The sequence below is a fragment of the Patagioenas fasciata genome, chromosome 1 (assembly GCF_037038585.1).
Source record: "Patagioenas fasciata isolate bPatFas1 chromosome 1, bPatFas1.hap1, whole genome shotgun sequence".
Taxonomy (NCBI): Eukaryota; Metazoa; Chordata; class Aves; order Columbiformes; family Columbidae; genus Patagioenas; species Patagioenas fasciata.
Genome location: NC_092520.1, coordinates 106931689 through 106946091, shown reverse-complemented (window position 1 = coordinate 106946091; position 14403 = coordinate 106931689). Strand labels below are relative to the sequence as shown.

Below are 14403 nucleotides of genomic sequence, written 5' to 3'. Positions count from 1 at the left end.
TACAAAAATATAATTTATTTAGATATAAAGTATGCAAAGATTTAGAATAGAGATTTGGTCTTGAGTAGGAAGTAGGGCATTTCCTGTGTATGTTTTTTTCTGTATTATACAGCCTACTTCTTTGTGTATGTGTGCATCTTTTTTCTCCCCAGTAGTTAAGTGGCACATAGAACTGGTGGTGGCATGCTTACTGAAACACTGCTGGTTGGAGTCCCTGTTCAAGCAAAAGGAATTTCTCCCCAGAGCCAGACAAAACCTGCAAGTCCTGAGCTGAGTAATGCTTATGTTTAGGTCCTCAGTCCCCGTTTCAGTTTTAGAGTAGTGTAAGAACGAGTCATGTCTGATCTCAGACAGTCTGATTCTCACTCATGGCTAGAAATTAAAAGAGAATTTTTCACATTCTATTTTTTTTTTTTTTTTAAAGTTGCTCTGCAACCTTTGCTAAGCAAAGATAACCTTGAAAATGTTAAATGAATAGAAACTGATGCAAGCAGAGGCTAAGGTCAGTAGTTTTCCCTCTCTGGAACAGGTTATTCAGAGTTTTGCAAAAAACTGCCAAAAGAAATGCTGCAGTATTTTGTAACCCATACAGCTGTGATGGGGAGAGAGCTTCCTTGCCCTTTCCTGGTCCATGGGTCTGTACTTCTCTCAGTGTTTGGTGCCAGCAATCTCAGCAGCACATCGGGCTCTCTGGCTCCCTGGAGACCTTTATTTTGTCAGCCCATTGCTTTTTGTTAAACCTGCTGTTTTCCCAGAGCTAAACAAAAACAGGAGTAAAGGTTTTGCAGCAAGGTGGGTGTGTTTCTAGCGAGAGGCAGCATGATAGTGGGAGTACGGGTCAACTAGTGAGGAGCTCTGGCTCCAGGAAGGAGTTTCTACAAAAATTGCAACATTATTTCTGCAGCTCACTAATGTGCCAAAGGCCAGTCAAAGGGGGATTTTTCTTTGTGTCATTGCAAATCCTTAGGATTCTGGTGCAAAATTTGTTGGGTAAGGATATCTAATGTAATTTCAAAAGACAGATAAAGATAATTTGAATTGTGTTTCGTTGTTGTGTGTTTGGGTTTGGTTTTTTTTTTGGCATTTTATTTATTTTTTGTTTGCTTTTATTTTAAGAGTGAATTTTGTTGGAAAACACAGAGCATTGACTGAAAATAAAGACATGGGGAGGGTATAGTCTTCTAAAGTGCTAAGGAAGTGACTAAGCTTAACTCAGGTGCATGAGCTATTAGAGCCATGTCAAAGGCAGCTGAGCAGTATGCACCATGAGGCACACATATACTCATACCAGCACATTACTAATGATGCTCTGTTGCTTCAGAGCACAACACTTGCTTCTGGCTCGTTTGAAGTGCAGCCGAAGGATCTCCTAGCTGTCTGCACAAACCCTGGTGTAGTTATGCCCTAAGTGATCCACAGATGCATAGAGGCGAATCCAGTGCAGAAATCCCCATGCTGGAGGAAACCTGTCACTGCTGGTGTGGTGACATGGTGCCATAGCTGGACCTAGAGTGGGCTGAGTCAGTTTGAATATGTGTGCACCGTCCTTTCTTCTGGCCTACAGGTGTGATCCCAGCTTCACAGAGAACCCAGAGGCGCTTAAAAATGACTGAGGAGCTTTGGACAGTGATGGTTAGATGTTGAATACATCTTTTGGCAGGTACTCAGTTGTGCTGGTCTGCTGTACAATTATGCATTGTGTAATCACAGAGGAAGATACTTGCTGTGTGCCATGAAGAATTTAAATTATTTATTTAAATTATAGTGCTGTGGTAGTGCTGGTGAAAGACAGCATTTATGTCTGTCATATATAATGTTATATGTGTAAAATAGTAGAATTGTGATAACTGTCACACCAAGATTACAAATAGAAAATGGAATTAAAATAAAATGGACAAATTAATTCCATAGCAAAATTAAGCATTGCTGGCAGCAGAATGAGTTTGGAACAAAGCTGGTAGGAGAAAATATGAGTAGGTATATTATTTATATTACTGCATTGAACTAATGAGTTATGCTTGAGAAAATATCACAGTGAATTTGTATTTTTATATAAGTAAGACTCTTTCAGATTTTCTGTAATTTAGTTCAATTCTATTGCTAAAAAATAAATAAATGTGGGATTAGTTTAAACTGAAAAATAAATTCCACTGAAATTACTGTCACAGTGCTTGAACCGATGATTGAGTCTCTGTCTTCTAGAGCACCAGAAGCAAAAGGGATTTAGGACAGGAAAGAGTAGCACTAATGTACATGGCTGCTTTATCTGACTCTGTTCTGCACATGGCAGTCCTGTTAAAACTTTGGTTCTTGCAACTTTATGGTTAGTAATAATAATATCATCTTGATAGCTAGTGGATAGTAAGACTGAATATATAATCTCAACTAACAGTTTGCTTTGCTTTGGCTCTTTAGTTTGGAGAAGAGGAGACTGAGGGGTGACCTTATTAATGTTTATAAATATATAAAGGGTGAGTGCCATGAGGATGGAGTCAGGCTCTTCTCAGTGGCAAACAATGATAGGACAAGGGGCAATGGGATCAAGCTGGAACACAAGAGGTTCCACTTAAATTTGAGAAAGAACTTCTTCTCAGTGAGGGTAACAGAGCACTGGAACAGGCTGCCCAGGGAGGTTGTGGAGTCTCCTTCCCTGGAGACATTCAAAGCCCGCCTGGACACATTCCTGTGCGACCTCACCTAGGCGTTCCTGCTCCAGCAGGGGGATTGGACTAGATGATCTTTTGAGGTCCCTTCCAATCCCAAACATACTGTGATACTGTGATACTGTGATACTGTGAATTTCTTTGTTCATTTTCCCCTTCTTTTCCTAGGAACATAATGTACGGTGTGGTCCCTTGTCAGGAACTTTACTTTGAGTGAGGCTTTGGTTTCAAAAGCTGATTCAGAGAAAGGGGTGAACAAATACAACAAACAATCCCTTTGCTGTTCCTTCTCTGCTTTCCTACATCATGTGTTCCCAGCAATTGTCTTGTGCTGGTTCCAGCACTTGCTAATTCTCTCTGTGTAGTGACTCAGCTCATTGATGTGGCAGAAAAATAGCAGGGGAAAAAACTTGGATAGATTTCTGCCAAGTTAGTGAACTCAGTTATCTCCCAGAATGATGCAGCAGGGAACTGTGGCAGTTTATAGAGGCTGTGGGTGCAGGCAGCATGGCCAGAAGGGAGGACAGAGATGACAGAAGTGAGGGAGAAGACCAGGTATGAGGACTTCATTTTTTTTTAATCATTTGCGGGTAGAAAGCTTTTAAATGAACATGGCCACTTTTGAAACCACAGTGTGTATGTAACTGAAAACAATTTCATGTATACTTCAAAGATGTGCTTATTCACAAAAGTCACTTGATTTATTTTTTTTCCCCCTCCCCAGGCTCAAGCTGTTACAAAACCAGAGCAATAGCTGTATTTTCCATCTTCACAATTGATTAATATAAAACATTCAAGACAATTATTGAAACATGTAGGGGAGGGTTGTGGTACAGCATGAGGTGCTGGTGTGTGAAATATTATTAAATGAAACACTAGCTCTGAAAAATATTGAAAATTTACATGGTTTGTATTGTTCTGATATGTTTAAAAATAAATAGTTGGATCATTAGCTATATTCTGGAGCACTCTTGAAATTGTCATTTCAGACCAAGTGTTCGTTTTTGAGTTGTTGCTTTACTTTTGTTTGCACTTGACAATGCGCAAATCCCTGACGTTTCATGTGGCCTCTCCATAGGAAATAAAATATGCCATTGAGGTGGGCCCAGTCCATCTCCCACTCAAGTCAGTGGGTCGCTCCCTATTGATATCTGTAAGACTGGGCTTTAGCCCCGTGATGGGACTTTCCTGTGTTTTACCAAGATCCATCAATGTACTTTCCTAGTTATTCTATACATAAAACCTAAATAAATGGATAAGTGGATGCAGCGATATTTATGCAGCAATTTTACCAGATGGCTCTTGAATCATCTGTTCTCAATGAAAAATGAAAAGACCAGACACGTACATAAAGGCTGAATTAATCTTTGCAATTAAATGAACATTGCTTTGCCGTGAATGATTTTAGCTTTCAGAATGTATTTCATGCTATTTTTTCAGTGATCTGTAATGGTATTAGTTTTTTATATTTTTAGAAGCTTGAAAATTATCTTCACAAAGTTATTTTGAGTCAAGCTGATACACAGAAGATCCGTGTCAGACTCATAAAACTTTGTCAAGGGTGAGATATACGTTTTGTTTTCTACAGTAAGTACAATATGTCAGTACTTGCTGTTGTTAACAGGCCTACAAAATATCATAATCATACTCTTATGGGCAAAAAAGGCTCTCAGAAGGCTCATGTGCCAAGTTCAGTTGCCAAATGAGAATTTGATTAGAGTGGAAACTGAGTTGCTTTGTAGCATTGAAACACGTGCAGTCCCATGTTGACAAGTTGTTAAGTCAAGAGTGAAAGGTCTTAATAAACAAATTTTGTCTCTGTAGTAAAGTGACTTGCAGTATTCTCATTGTGACAGAAAGACATACCAATGAGAAAATCCTGACTGTGTTGAAATCAGTGCGCAAACTTAGTGTAACCAGTGGTGGAGGGAGCAGTCCTGCTCCGGGTCCTCTCCCTTGGGAGCCTGCTCTCCCTGGCTGTGGGAACAGAAAATAGCTATCATGACATATTGTAAAGCATGTCACTGCTCGGTGTCAGCCCCTGCAAGAACCTCTCACTTTTGGTGGCAGGAGAGGAAGCCTGCAGAGATGAGTTTTCTTAATTTACCTGACAGCCTAAGGTAGGCTGAGTATTTGACAATAGCCAGGCGAAATACCTCATTGGCCCTTTTCTTCCTATGAACATGGTTATTTAATATATGAATTAGAGATAGGAATTAAATGAGCCTTTAAACCATAAAAAGTTGTGCATGGTGCGTTTATGGCAGATTCGTGTGCAATTACCATGTAGCTGGTTCCTGTACATTTGTCACATTTAATCTGCTTTCCCCCTCTATGTGTGCATGTCTCCTGGAAGGCTGGTCTCTTAAACATAGTTTTAATCTTGTCAAGGCAAAAATATTGACTTCGTTATCAAAGAGTAAGCCAGTTGTAGAAGAGTTTTCCACTTTCTTGTGCTGAATGAGTAGTCTTTGAACTGCTGTTAAATATTACTCAAGTGAACAGAGAAGATAGCGAGGGAAGCAAGAGACTTCGAGCATGCAGATTTAGAAACCTGCTCTTAATACAATGCTTTCTAACTCGTCTGTCGTGTAAATAAATTGGGCTGTGTGCTGGTTTCAGCTGAACAGGCTTGGACCTAATGCAAAGTCCCTGGGAGGAATACCAGTTGGAGGGATTCCCAAGGACTTCAGAGAGCTTATGTCCTCTCACGTGTTTTGCTTTGGCTATGGGAAACAGTCCCCTCCACCAGGTGCCGCACATCCTTCACTGTCAGCATCACGGAACTTACTGATGTGCCACAGCCTTCTGGTCTGCCGCCCATGCTTCCTGCCCAAAGTGCCAGCATGGACTGTGTAGGCCTGGACCTCATCTCAGGCTGGAGTCAGGATGTTGGGGGCAGACCTTTAGAAAGAGAACTGTGCTTGTTGTTTCAGATCAAGCAAGATCATTCCTCTGATCCTCCCACACCAGTATGCACTACGTGGTGGTGGTAAGGTGGGTTTGAGACAGTGGCTTGGTAGGATCTCTGGGGAACATGGCACACCTCTATGTTTTTGACTGCATCACACATACCATTAGGACCAATTTGAGACACATTCCTTTCCTGGGAGAAGCTGTATAGCAAGGTGTGGATTGCATCTGACAACCTCATAACAGTTTGCCCTTCGTCAGTTCTTGCTCTAGATATTCTCAAAAAGGCTCCTAAAATATGTGGTTAATTTGTGATTTTAGATGATACAGAAGCTTTGTAATGGTGTTTAAGCATGTACCTATGTTTTCTAATAACAAATTAACTTGCTGGTGTAGTAACAAAGTGTACTTTTCTGAATCTGTTATCCTACATGACTGATGGAATATTTAAGGCGGCATTGGAATTACAGTGGTAGTAAGGTCTATGCAGTGTTAGTAAGGTCTAGCTTAGAGTTCAGTCATTACAGAATATGTAGTAGTCTGTGTGTCTTGCTCAGACTTCTGAAATATACATCTTGTGGCAAAACCTTCTAAATAACAAATACAATAAAGTTGCATTTACCCTTATAGAATCATAGAATCATTTCAGTTGGAAGAGACCCTCAAGATCGTCGAGTCCACCCATAACCTAACCTAACTCTAGCACTAAACCATGTCCCTAAAAATCTTGTCTAAACACCTTTTAAACAGCTCCAGGGATAGTGACTCCACCACTTCCCTGGGCAGCCTGTTCCAATGCCTGACAACCCTTTCCATGAAGAACTTTTTCCTGATATCCAATCTAAACCTCCCTTGGTACAACGAGGCCATTTCCTCTTGTCCTATCACTTGCTACTTGGGAGAAGAGACCAACATCCTCCATGCTACAACCTCCTTTTAGGTAGTTGTAGACAGTAATAAGATCTCCCCTCAGCCTCCTTTTCTCCAGGCTATATCTCTTACAAAATAGAGACAGCTTTAGCCATTCCCAAAACATCGAAGGACTACAAGCAACATTAGCTTTTGAGTTTACTTTCAAAAAACTCTTTGAGACAAACTCTGTTATTTACTAGGGTTTTGTGTATGCCTTATAACAAAATTTATCAGTAGTGTCTGACCATTTTTCCTTGTATGTGGAAATTTTAAGCTCATGACATCAATTGTCAAAGACAGAAAGCAAGAGTATGGGTGGCCTGACAAATGAGCCCAGCTCTCCTGAAATAGTCCAGTTGGGAGAACTCTTCCCATCTTCCATTTCTGATGCAGCAGGGCCATGACAAGACTAAAGGATTCAAGTGTCACTAAAATATAAAATTAACATTAAATATTAATTATATAATTATCTATGACATTATAAGATTATATATGATATTTAAGTTGGCTGATGTCAGACCTGCTATTAAGGAACCTGGAGGAATCATACTCACCCTTGGAAATATTTGGTTAAGTAATGGGACCTAAAAGGGACAAAACCTGGCAGTTCTAAGCTGCTGTTCTTAGTGGGCTGCTGTGGAAGGAGACTGAGATGGATATGGCAGATATGTGCTTCAATGAGAGTGGTGGAACAATGGCACAGGTTGCCCAGAGAGGTGGTAGATGCCCCATCCCTGGAAACATTCAGGTCAGGCTGGACGAGGCTCTGAACAACCTGATGTAGTTGAAGATGCCCCTGCTCATTGCAGGGGAGTTGGAACAAATGACCTTTAAAGGTCCTTTCCAAGCCAAACTAATCTATGATCCTGTATTCCAAAAAGACCCCAAAATATCCATGTGGTGGAGATAGACATACTGTGGTCATAACCAGACAATTAGCACCATGGGTTTGAGGACAGGACTCATCTCTGCTTCTTTTAGTAAAGCTGCACTGCCAGATCTAGACTGGCTTCATGGTCATCTGCATTTAGAGGGAGCAAGGTGTGATTTATTTGCTTCTATTTGGAAGGCACTCTATAATTAGAGCATTTTTAAAAGATTTAATATAGCTCAAAGCCAAAAGTGTTATTTTATGTGCCAAAAGACGATCAACAATTTTTGATTGACATTGTACTGGCTATATCATTGGTGAAATGACAGTGTACTAACACACATCTTTTTTTTTTAAAAGCCACTGTTGATTTTTTTTTTTTTTGCAAGTTGTACTAAAAATTGTTTTTAAAGGTTTTATTCTTCATCATATAAGTTAGTTTTTAAATGAAATCTGTTTAATCAAAATGCTAAGGGGCTCAATTAAGTAAATTCAGAAGAGAGGTTACTGTAGGTGATTCATTAGATGGGTGTCGAGGGTTTAGATTGCGGGGTGACAATCAAACCCTGGCAGATGTATTGTTAACCTCCTCTTCCCCCTCTCTCCCCGCTTTCTGCCCCTCCCTCTCCCCGCTTCCCACTCAGGACAGGCGATTGGGAGAGAAAGAAGGACAGAGAGAAGAGAGTTGGAAAAATTAAAGATGTCTTACTAATGCTACTAATAAGAATAGAGAAAATAATACAGAATATACAAGACCAGTCTTGAAAAGTCTCAGCAACTGCAGAGCCAGCACCCAAAGTCCTGGATTGGACTCTGCAGCCAAGCAGAGCTGGATTCAGTCTCTCGCTAGGCCTCAGTTCGCAGGGACGACCAGCAAGGTCCTCTCCTAATGTCGGCCATAAGCAGAAGGGAAAAGGGAAAGGAAAAAAAGAGACGAGATCCTCATGATCTTCCACTTTTATATGAAGTATTCACGTGAATGGAATGTTATACACCGTTGGTCAGTTTCTTGGTCACCAGTTTCTCATTGCCCCTCTCATGAGATGTCCATCCGTGCTTATCAATAAGTTTGCATTCCATTGCTAGGTTTACCAAAACATGTATCTGGTTCTCCAGGAAAATGCAGCTAATATGAAGGCTTTAGCTGATAGGCAAATTCACTAAAAGAGAAACTTTTTAACACGACCAGGACAGTGGGTACTCTTGAACACATGCAGAAAGTTTGAGATCCACTGAGCTTATTTAAGCAGCTGACTTAGTAAAAATTAAAACTGATTAGTTTTGTGCTTTGCCTTCTCAAGGCTAGTGTAACAACTAGGATTGAAACATTTAAAATGGAAAATGGAAATCTTCCAGTTCTTTGCAAAGTTCAGTCAGTTGGACCTAGCAACATCACCAGGAAAAACACATGCAGTTTTGATCATATACAAACTTGCAGAGGAACTGTGCTCCTTCTCCACACCCCTGCTTTTTATCCCCTGTGAGGCATTTAAAGTATCTTGAAAGGCTGCTGTAACTTCTGAAAAAAAAGGAGAAGACATTATCTCAGAAGTTAATTTGGCTCATTTAATATTTTCTGTTCATCATTTGTTTGTGGTTTTTTTTTTTGTTTTTTTTTTTTTTTTGTCACTAGGGATATTTGTATGATGATTGGATCTTTCTTGCTGCAGAGTTCATCTGCTTCTGCTGTTAATTTCCTACCTGAAATTGTAATCTTCTGTTTGTGACATCTTAATTATCTCAACTGCAGTTAGTGGTGATGTCACAAAGGGAGGATTATGACTTTGCATTGGAAATGAGATTGAGAAATTGAAGCCTTTCTTCTCGAAAAATAAGAGACAAAATAATTTTGGTTAAATGGAGGCAGTCTTCCATCAGCTTCCTTCTTATAGTCATGGAACAGATGTTTCTAATTCTTGCTGTCATAGGAGGCCCTGTTGTATTGAGATACTATGGAAGTGAAGAAGGGAACAAGGATTTCCATGTGGAGGAACCAGAATTTTCCTCTGAACAGCCACTCTGTGCAGTAAAAGAGAGAGAGAAGTCAGTGGGGCCCCAGAGAGGTCTGGGTTCTGCTTGCAAAAAGCAGAATGCAGAATTGTTATGGCTGCAGTTGGTTTAAAGGCTAATCCATTTGTTGCATTTCATATCTTACAATATTTGTTTGTATTTAGGTATTTGAGTTTGAAGAACAAATCTCTAGAAGAAAATTTTTGAGGAGTGCAGGGAATTTCAAAGACTTAAGGAGAAATTACGTTCAGCATCCTGAAAACATACGAGCGGCTTTGTGCTATCATGCTCCATCATAGCTTTAATTTATTCTATGGACTTCCCATATTTAGTTTCTTTGTGTGTTGTCTTATCCTTGTGTATCCTTGTGCTTTTCTTCTGGAAACACGTTGTTTCCACAGAGATACTTGGTGGCCTGCTGGTATTTTTGTGAGTACATTACTGAGGCTGTTTATATACTCATGCGATAGATTTACAAAGTGGGAATGCTCATCTACAGCTCCTATCACTTCACACCAGTCTTTACACAAATTCTGCATAAACAGTAGGACCAAGTGACTGAAAGAGGAAAAAACCCCAAAGTTAATGAAAAGGGAAGTATCTCATTTTAACACCTTTACTGATGTTAGGGAAAGGGCAAAGACTGTAAAGTAGATGGATAAAAGTGGAGAATGAAATGAAGATTAGCCATATGGTTTTAGGAAAGTACAGTGGCCTTCAGAAAAGCGTGCACCCATCCTCAGGTGTGAATGGAAGCAACCCTCAGTGGAAATATGCGAGTCTGCACTTGCTGAGACCCAGGTTCATCCATATCTGTGTATTAAATCTATTTTAACAGTTGGATGTGTACCAGCTACTGCACCATAGTAAAACAGGCTATTTCCTGTAATCTTTTGGAAAATGTTGTAAAAACAGGCATTTGATCATCTGATTAACACAAAAACCAGTAGGGAAAGTCAGCTGTTAAGATTTTGCACTCAAACACATTGGTGTGAGTCTGCAAAATCTCTGCAGGCAGCAACAGATCCACTGTGATAGTCTGACAACAGAACCTGGACCCTCCACATTGTGATGCAAAGCTCATTTGCTGCACCGAGTTTCTAAGCAAGTCAGTTTGAGGTTGAATTAGAATGCCTTCAGGGAGGCATAATAATATGAAGTAGAAATAGAGTTGGGAAAAAACCCATGTGCTGAGTAATAGTTATATCTGTTAACACTTTTTTTTTTTTTCTCTTTTTCAAAGGCAAAAGCAGTTATGGCAAAAGTGGGTTACCCTCAGTTTATAATGAATGACACATATATTAATGAAGACATCAAAACAGTAAGTGTCAGACTTGCAGCTTTCTTCTTTTACATATTGCAGCCATTCTTTGCTCTGTTCCTCTGCTGTCTAAAATCAAAGCTCCTGTTTTGTTTGACATACATCTGCAGTTCTGCTTGTCTGGTTATTTTTAGACATTGAATTAAGCATGCTAGCTCTCTTGTCTAAGTTGTCAGTGCCAGTGTGTCTAGGCAAGATGACCACGAGGCCTGCTGGGAATAAAATGTACCTGGGTGAAAAGACCCTTCACACTACTAAGCATTTTAAAGGTTAAACATACACTGTCATAAATTTTGTGTTTACTTATAAAAATGAAAAAAACCCAAAGGCATTTCTCCTAAAAGTAATGATCTTCAAAAATACTACTGCGTTTTTCCTCAGAATATCACAATTCATGATGCCCTATATATGCTCTCCTCACCTCTCCAGGCTATGAATTTTATTTATGATTGTTGCTTATAATCATGCCTAGAGGTCCTAACCAAATAGATAGGCATACTGTACTGGCTGTTGGACAAGGACACTGTGGGGAAATTTCTTTGTGATCCTATATCTGTTCAGACTCAAGCAGGAAGGCAGATGATGAAGGACAGCTTATTTTACCATTTTCCAAAGAGGTAACTGTGGGATGTATGTGATTAATTGTATTATTGAAAGTCACAGGCAAACTAGAATTGCAAATTCAATCCCGAGCCAGTAAAATACAAGAGTGATAGTCATCTTTGCCAGAGAACATGAACAAACACTAAACAGAGACATAATTTATTGGGAAATCTTTGGAGAACCAACTCGACCAGCCCAGTCCTTGTTCCTGGAAAGAGTAGGGCAAGATGGTGCTGTGAAGACAGTGTAATGAGAAGGAGAATGTGACCAACTTAACCACTCAGCACATGGAAGTATTTGCCCAGATAAATGGTAATGTCAATGCCAAAAACACTTGTTAATCATAGTTGCAAAACCATAGTTTATATCTGAAGTACAGCAAGTCCTAAGATTCTATCGTAGGGGTATATCCTAAGATTGCTTAAAGCTAACGACTGGGATATCAGCTGGATTTACAAAGTATTAACATTCATTTTTCTTGCATGGTTAGTTATGTGTGTGTGATTGCTATTAGATTTGGAGGCTTATGGAAGCATGGAGCCATATGTCTGTAAAGATTTAATGTGAAAAACACTAAGAAAGCAGTGGCAGGACCCTCAGTGGGCAGAGTATGAAATATTTGTAATAAAATACAAAACAAACTGAAAATGTGGCCTTGTTACATTTTTGAAAGTGGTTTTAAAATGTACTTTAAAAAATAAAAAAATTCCTTCTGAAAAAAAGAGGCTGTCTTAACAATAGCCATAGAAATGTGCAGTCTGCAATTCATCATTGTCTATGTCTGACTTACTCAGCACTTCTCTGCACAGGGAAGAGCTTTTTTGGTATTCTAGTCCCTTGTGCAGATCTGTTCAGCCACTGTTTTTTAACTAAGTTCACAAAATATTTATTCTTCCTACCAAGAGTGAAAATTATACTTGCTTTGATAATGGCTAAAAAAAATTAGGTGATTATGTGGTTTAAAGTAAAAGTTCTGATTGTTCTGGTCATCTTTTGTTTCCTTGGACATGCTTTAAAAATGTCTGTGCTTTATTTACACAGCTAAAGTTTACAGAAAGTGACTATTTTGGCAATGTGTTGCAAACTCGCAAATATGCAGCCCAGTCTGATTTCTACTGGCTTAGAAAAGAAGTTCCAAAAACAGAGTGAGTAGACAAAAGGCAAATTTACATAATCTTCGAACAATATTTGGATTTATATTCTTTGTTTTATATTATTTTTAAAATAGAATTATATATGCAGCAATATATTATGATACAAAAAGCCTATGGGCAAACTTCCCAGTTATTCAGAAATTCCTGTGGATATTTTCTTTGGTAAGTTCTAGGTATCCCTGTTCTGATGCACAGTAGTAGTATACTTGCAGCTTAAACTTTTAAATTAATGAAAAAAGAGGTGATTTAATCTCAGTTAAAAATGGATTATGTCTCTTGCTCACAGTTAGAATTTGGAATGGTACAGTGGGGATTTATGAAATAAATTTTCTCAGAATGGAACCATTAGTAAGAGAGAACCTTATTATTAGTAATAGCAATCAGCATTGTTGCTTGCCTGCTGTTGATAGCAATCATATGGAATAAAACATAATTTAATTTACATATTTATTTATTTATTTGTAAACCTGACAGTGCAAATTGTGTCACACACTGTCGTCAAATACAGGACAGAATCAGTTTCTTTTCTTACTGGTGGGCAATCAAATCCTTAAAAGGCGAATTAAAACCTAAACAGAACTTAATTAGTCTAATCATGCTACTTAAAAATGACTCCTTCTACACAGAGACTTTGAAATCAGTGCTGCTGCTTAGCTACTGTGGTGCTGTTCCCTTAGGGCTCCTACTCAAACTGAAACGTACCTTGTTTTGGGGATGGCTCTGTGTTGTCCGTGAGGCAGGTAGAGGATGTCAGCAGGACAGGCACAGGCTATTCCTGGTTAGTGTGCTGTAATTTGGCCCCATATTTTCAAGGGCTTGTTTATAGCTTTATTTTATTTGTGAATTTTTACCTTCTTGTCACACCTTTCTTTAACATTGCAATGTTTAATCCCAGGGGATGATTTTATGGGCTTTCTGGTTGCCAGGGCTAGATCACGACAGTATGTTCTCTTCAGACCAACAGTTGCCGTGAGAGCAGCGAAATAACCTCTCTATAGCAGTGGTGATCCGTGACCTTTCTCCTTGTGAGCAGTGTTACAGCAGCTCTAAGGCAGACCGTGCCGATTCTGGACAAAATGGGAAATCTCCCCTGTAAGGAAATTAATTGGCAGGTTATCCCTGACTGTACATCTCAAGGGCTGTAATCTGGGAACTGTCACATCAAGTGGGTATGCTTAAAAAATGAAGTTTTTACCTGACTGTCCACTACAAGATTGAATACTTTCTCATGCTTTTCTTCACTGACCTATTTCAAGGACTGCTCAAAAACAGCCCCTCATCACCTTTACCATGATTTTCTTGTCATCCTGCAGGGCACATACTGGCCTGGAGGATCCCAGTTTGATTTTTGGTCTCTTTCCTTTGTCAGCACAGCTACATGCTCTGTCTTCTGCAGGACTGGGGCTAACCCCCATCTGCGCCCTCAGTCATAATTATTCCTGCTGGGAGATTATTCTGACTTTGCACCTGCTTGGCAATAAAAAAGGGCTCTGAAAGTGATGTACTTTACACTGTCTGCTTTTGCTATATCTGCTGAGAGGTACCAAGGCACAGAGAGTCATTATCACCTACAGTAATTTATTTTTTTTTAATTTATTGCAATAAACTAATATTTCCTACCCACCAGTCTGAGGCATGTCAAATCTGGCCTTAAAAAATTCAGCACTTGCTACATTTTAACTATTGGACTACTGCTTTCTGATAGTCTGATGGTTTCACCACTTCTTTCTCTCTCTCTCCCCCTCTCTCTCTTTTTTTTTTTTTTTTAATTGAACTCCACAGATCTTTGGTCTACTCTGAAGCTTGACATTGTGTTAGTAGAGAATTACCCTTGGGGTTTTATTTCTGTTTGCTCCATTTCTTCTTTTCCCTAGTTCAGTGGCTTTTAGCATAATATTTATATTTAGAAATAGACATAAGATGGTCCAAGTTGTGGACTGATAAAGACAAATGAGA

At 39.3% G+C, this 14403-nt stretch overlaps 1 protein-coding gene across 1 annotated transcript in view; it reads left to right on the top strand.

Annotated features, from left to right (window-relative positions):
• PHEX (phosphate regulating endopeptidase X-linked) overlaps positions 1-14403 on the top strand; it is a 108067-nt gene that overhangs the window by 59758 nt on the left and 33906 nt on the right. Inside the window, exons 13-14 of the mRNA XM_065858813.2 lie at positions 10613-10690; positions 12335-12438. Coding sequence (XP_065714885.1) covers positions 10613-10690; positions 12335-12438 — 182 coding nt within the window. The remainder of the gene's footprint in view (positions 1-10612; positions 10691-12334; positions 12439-14403) is intronic.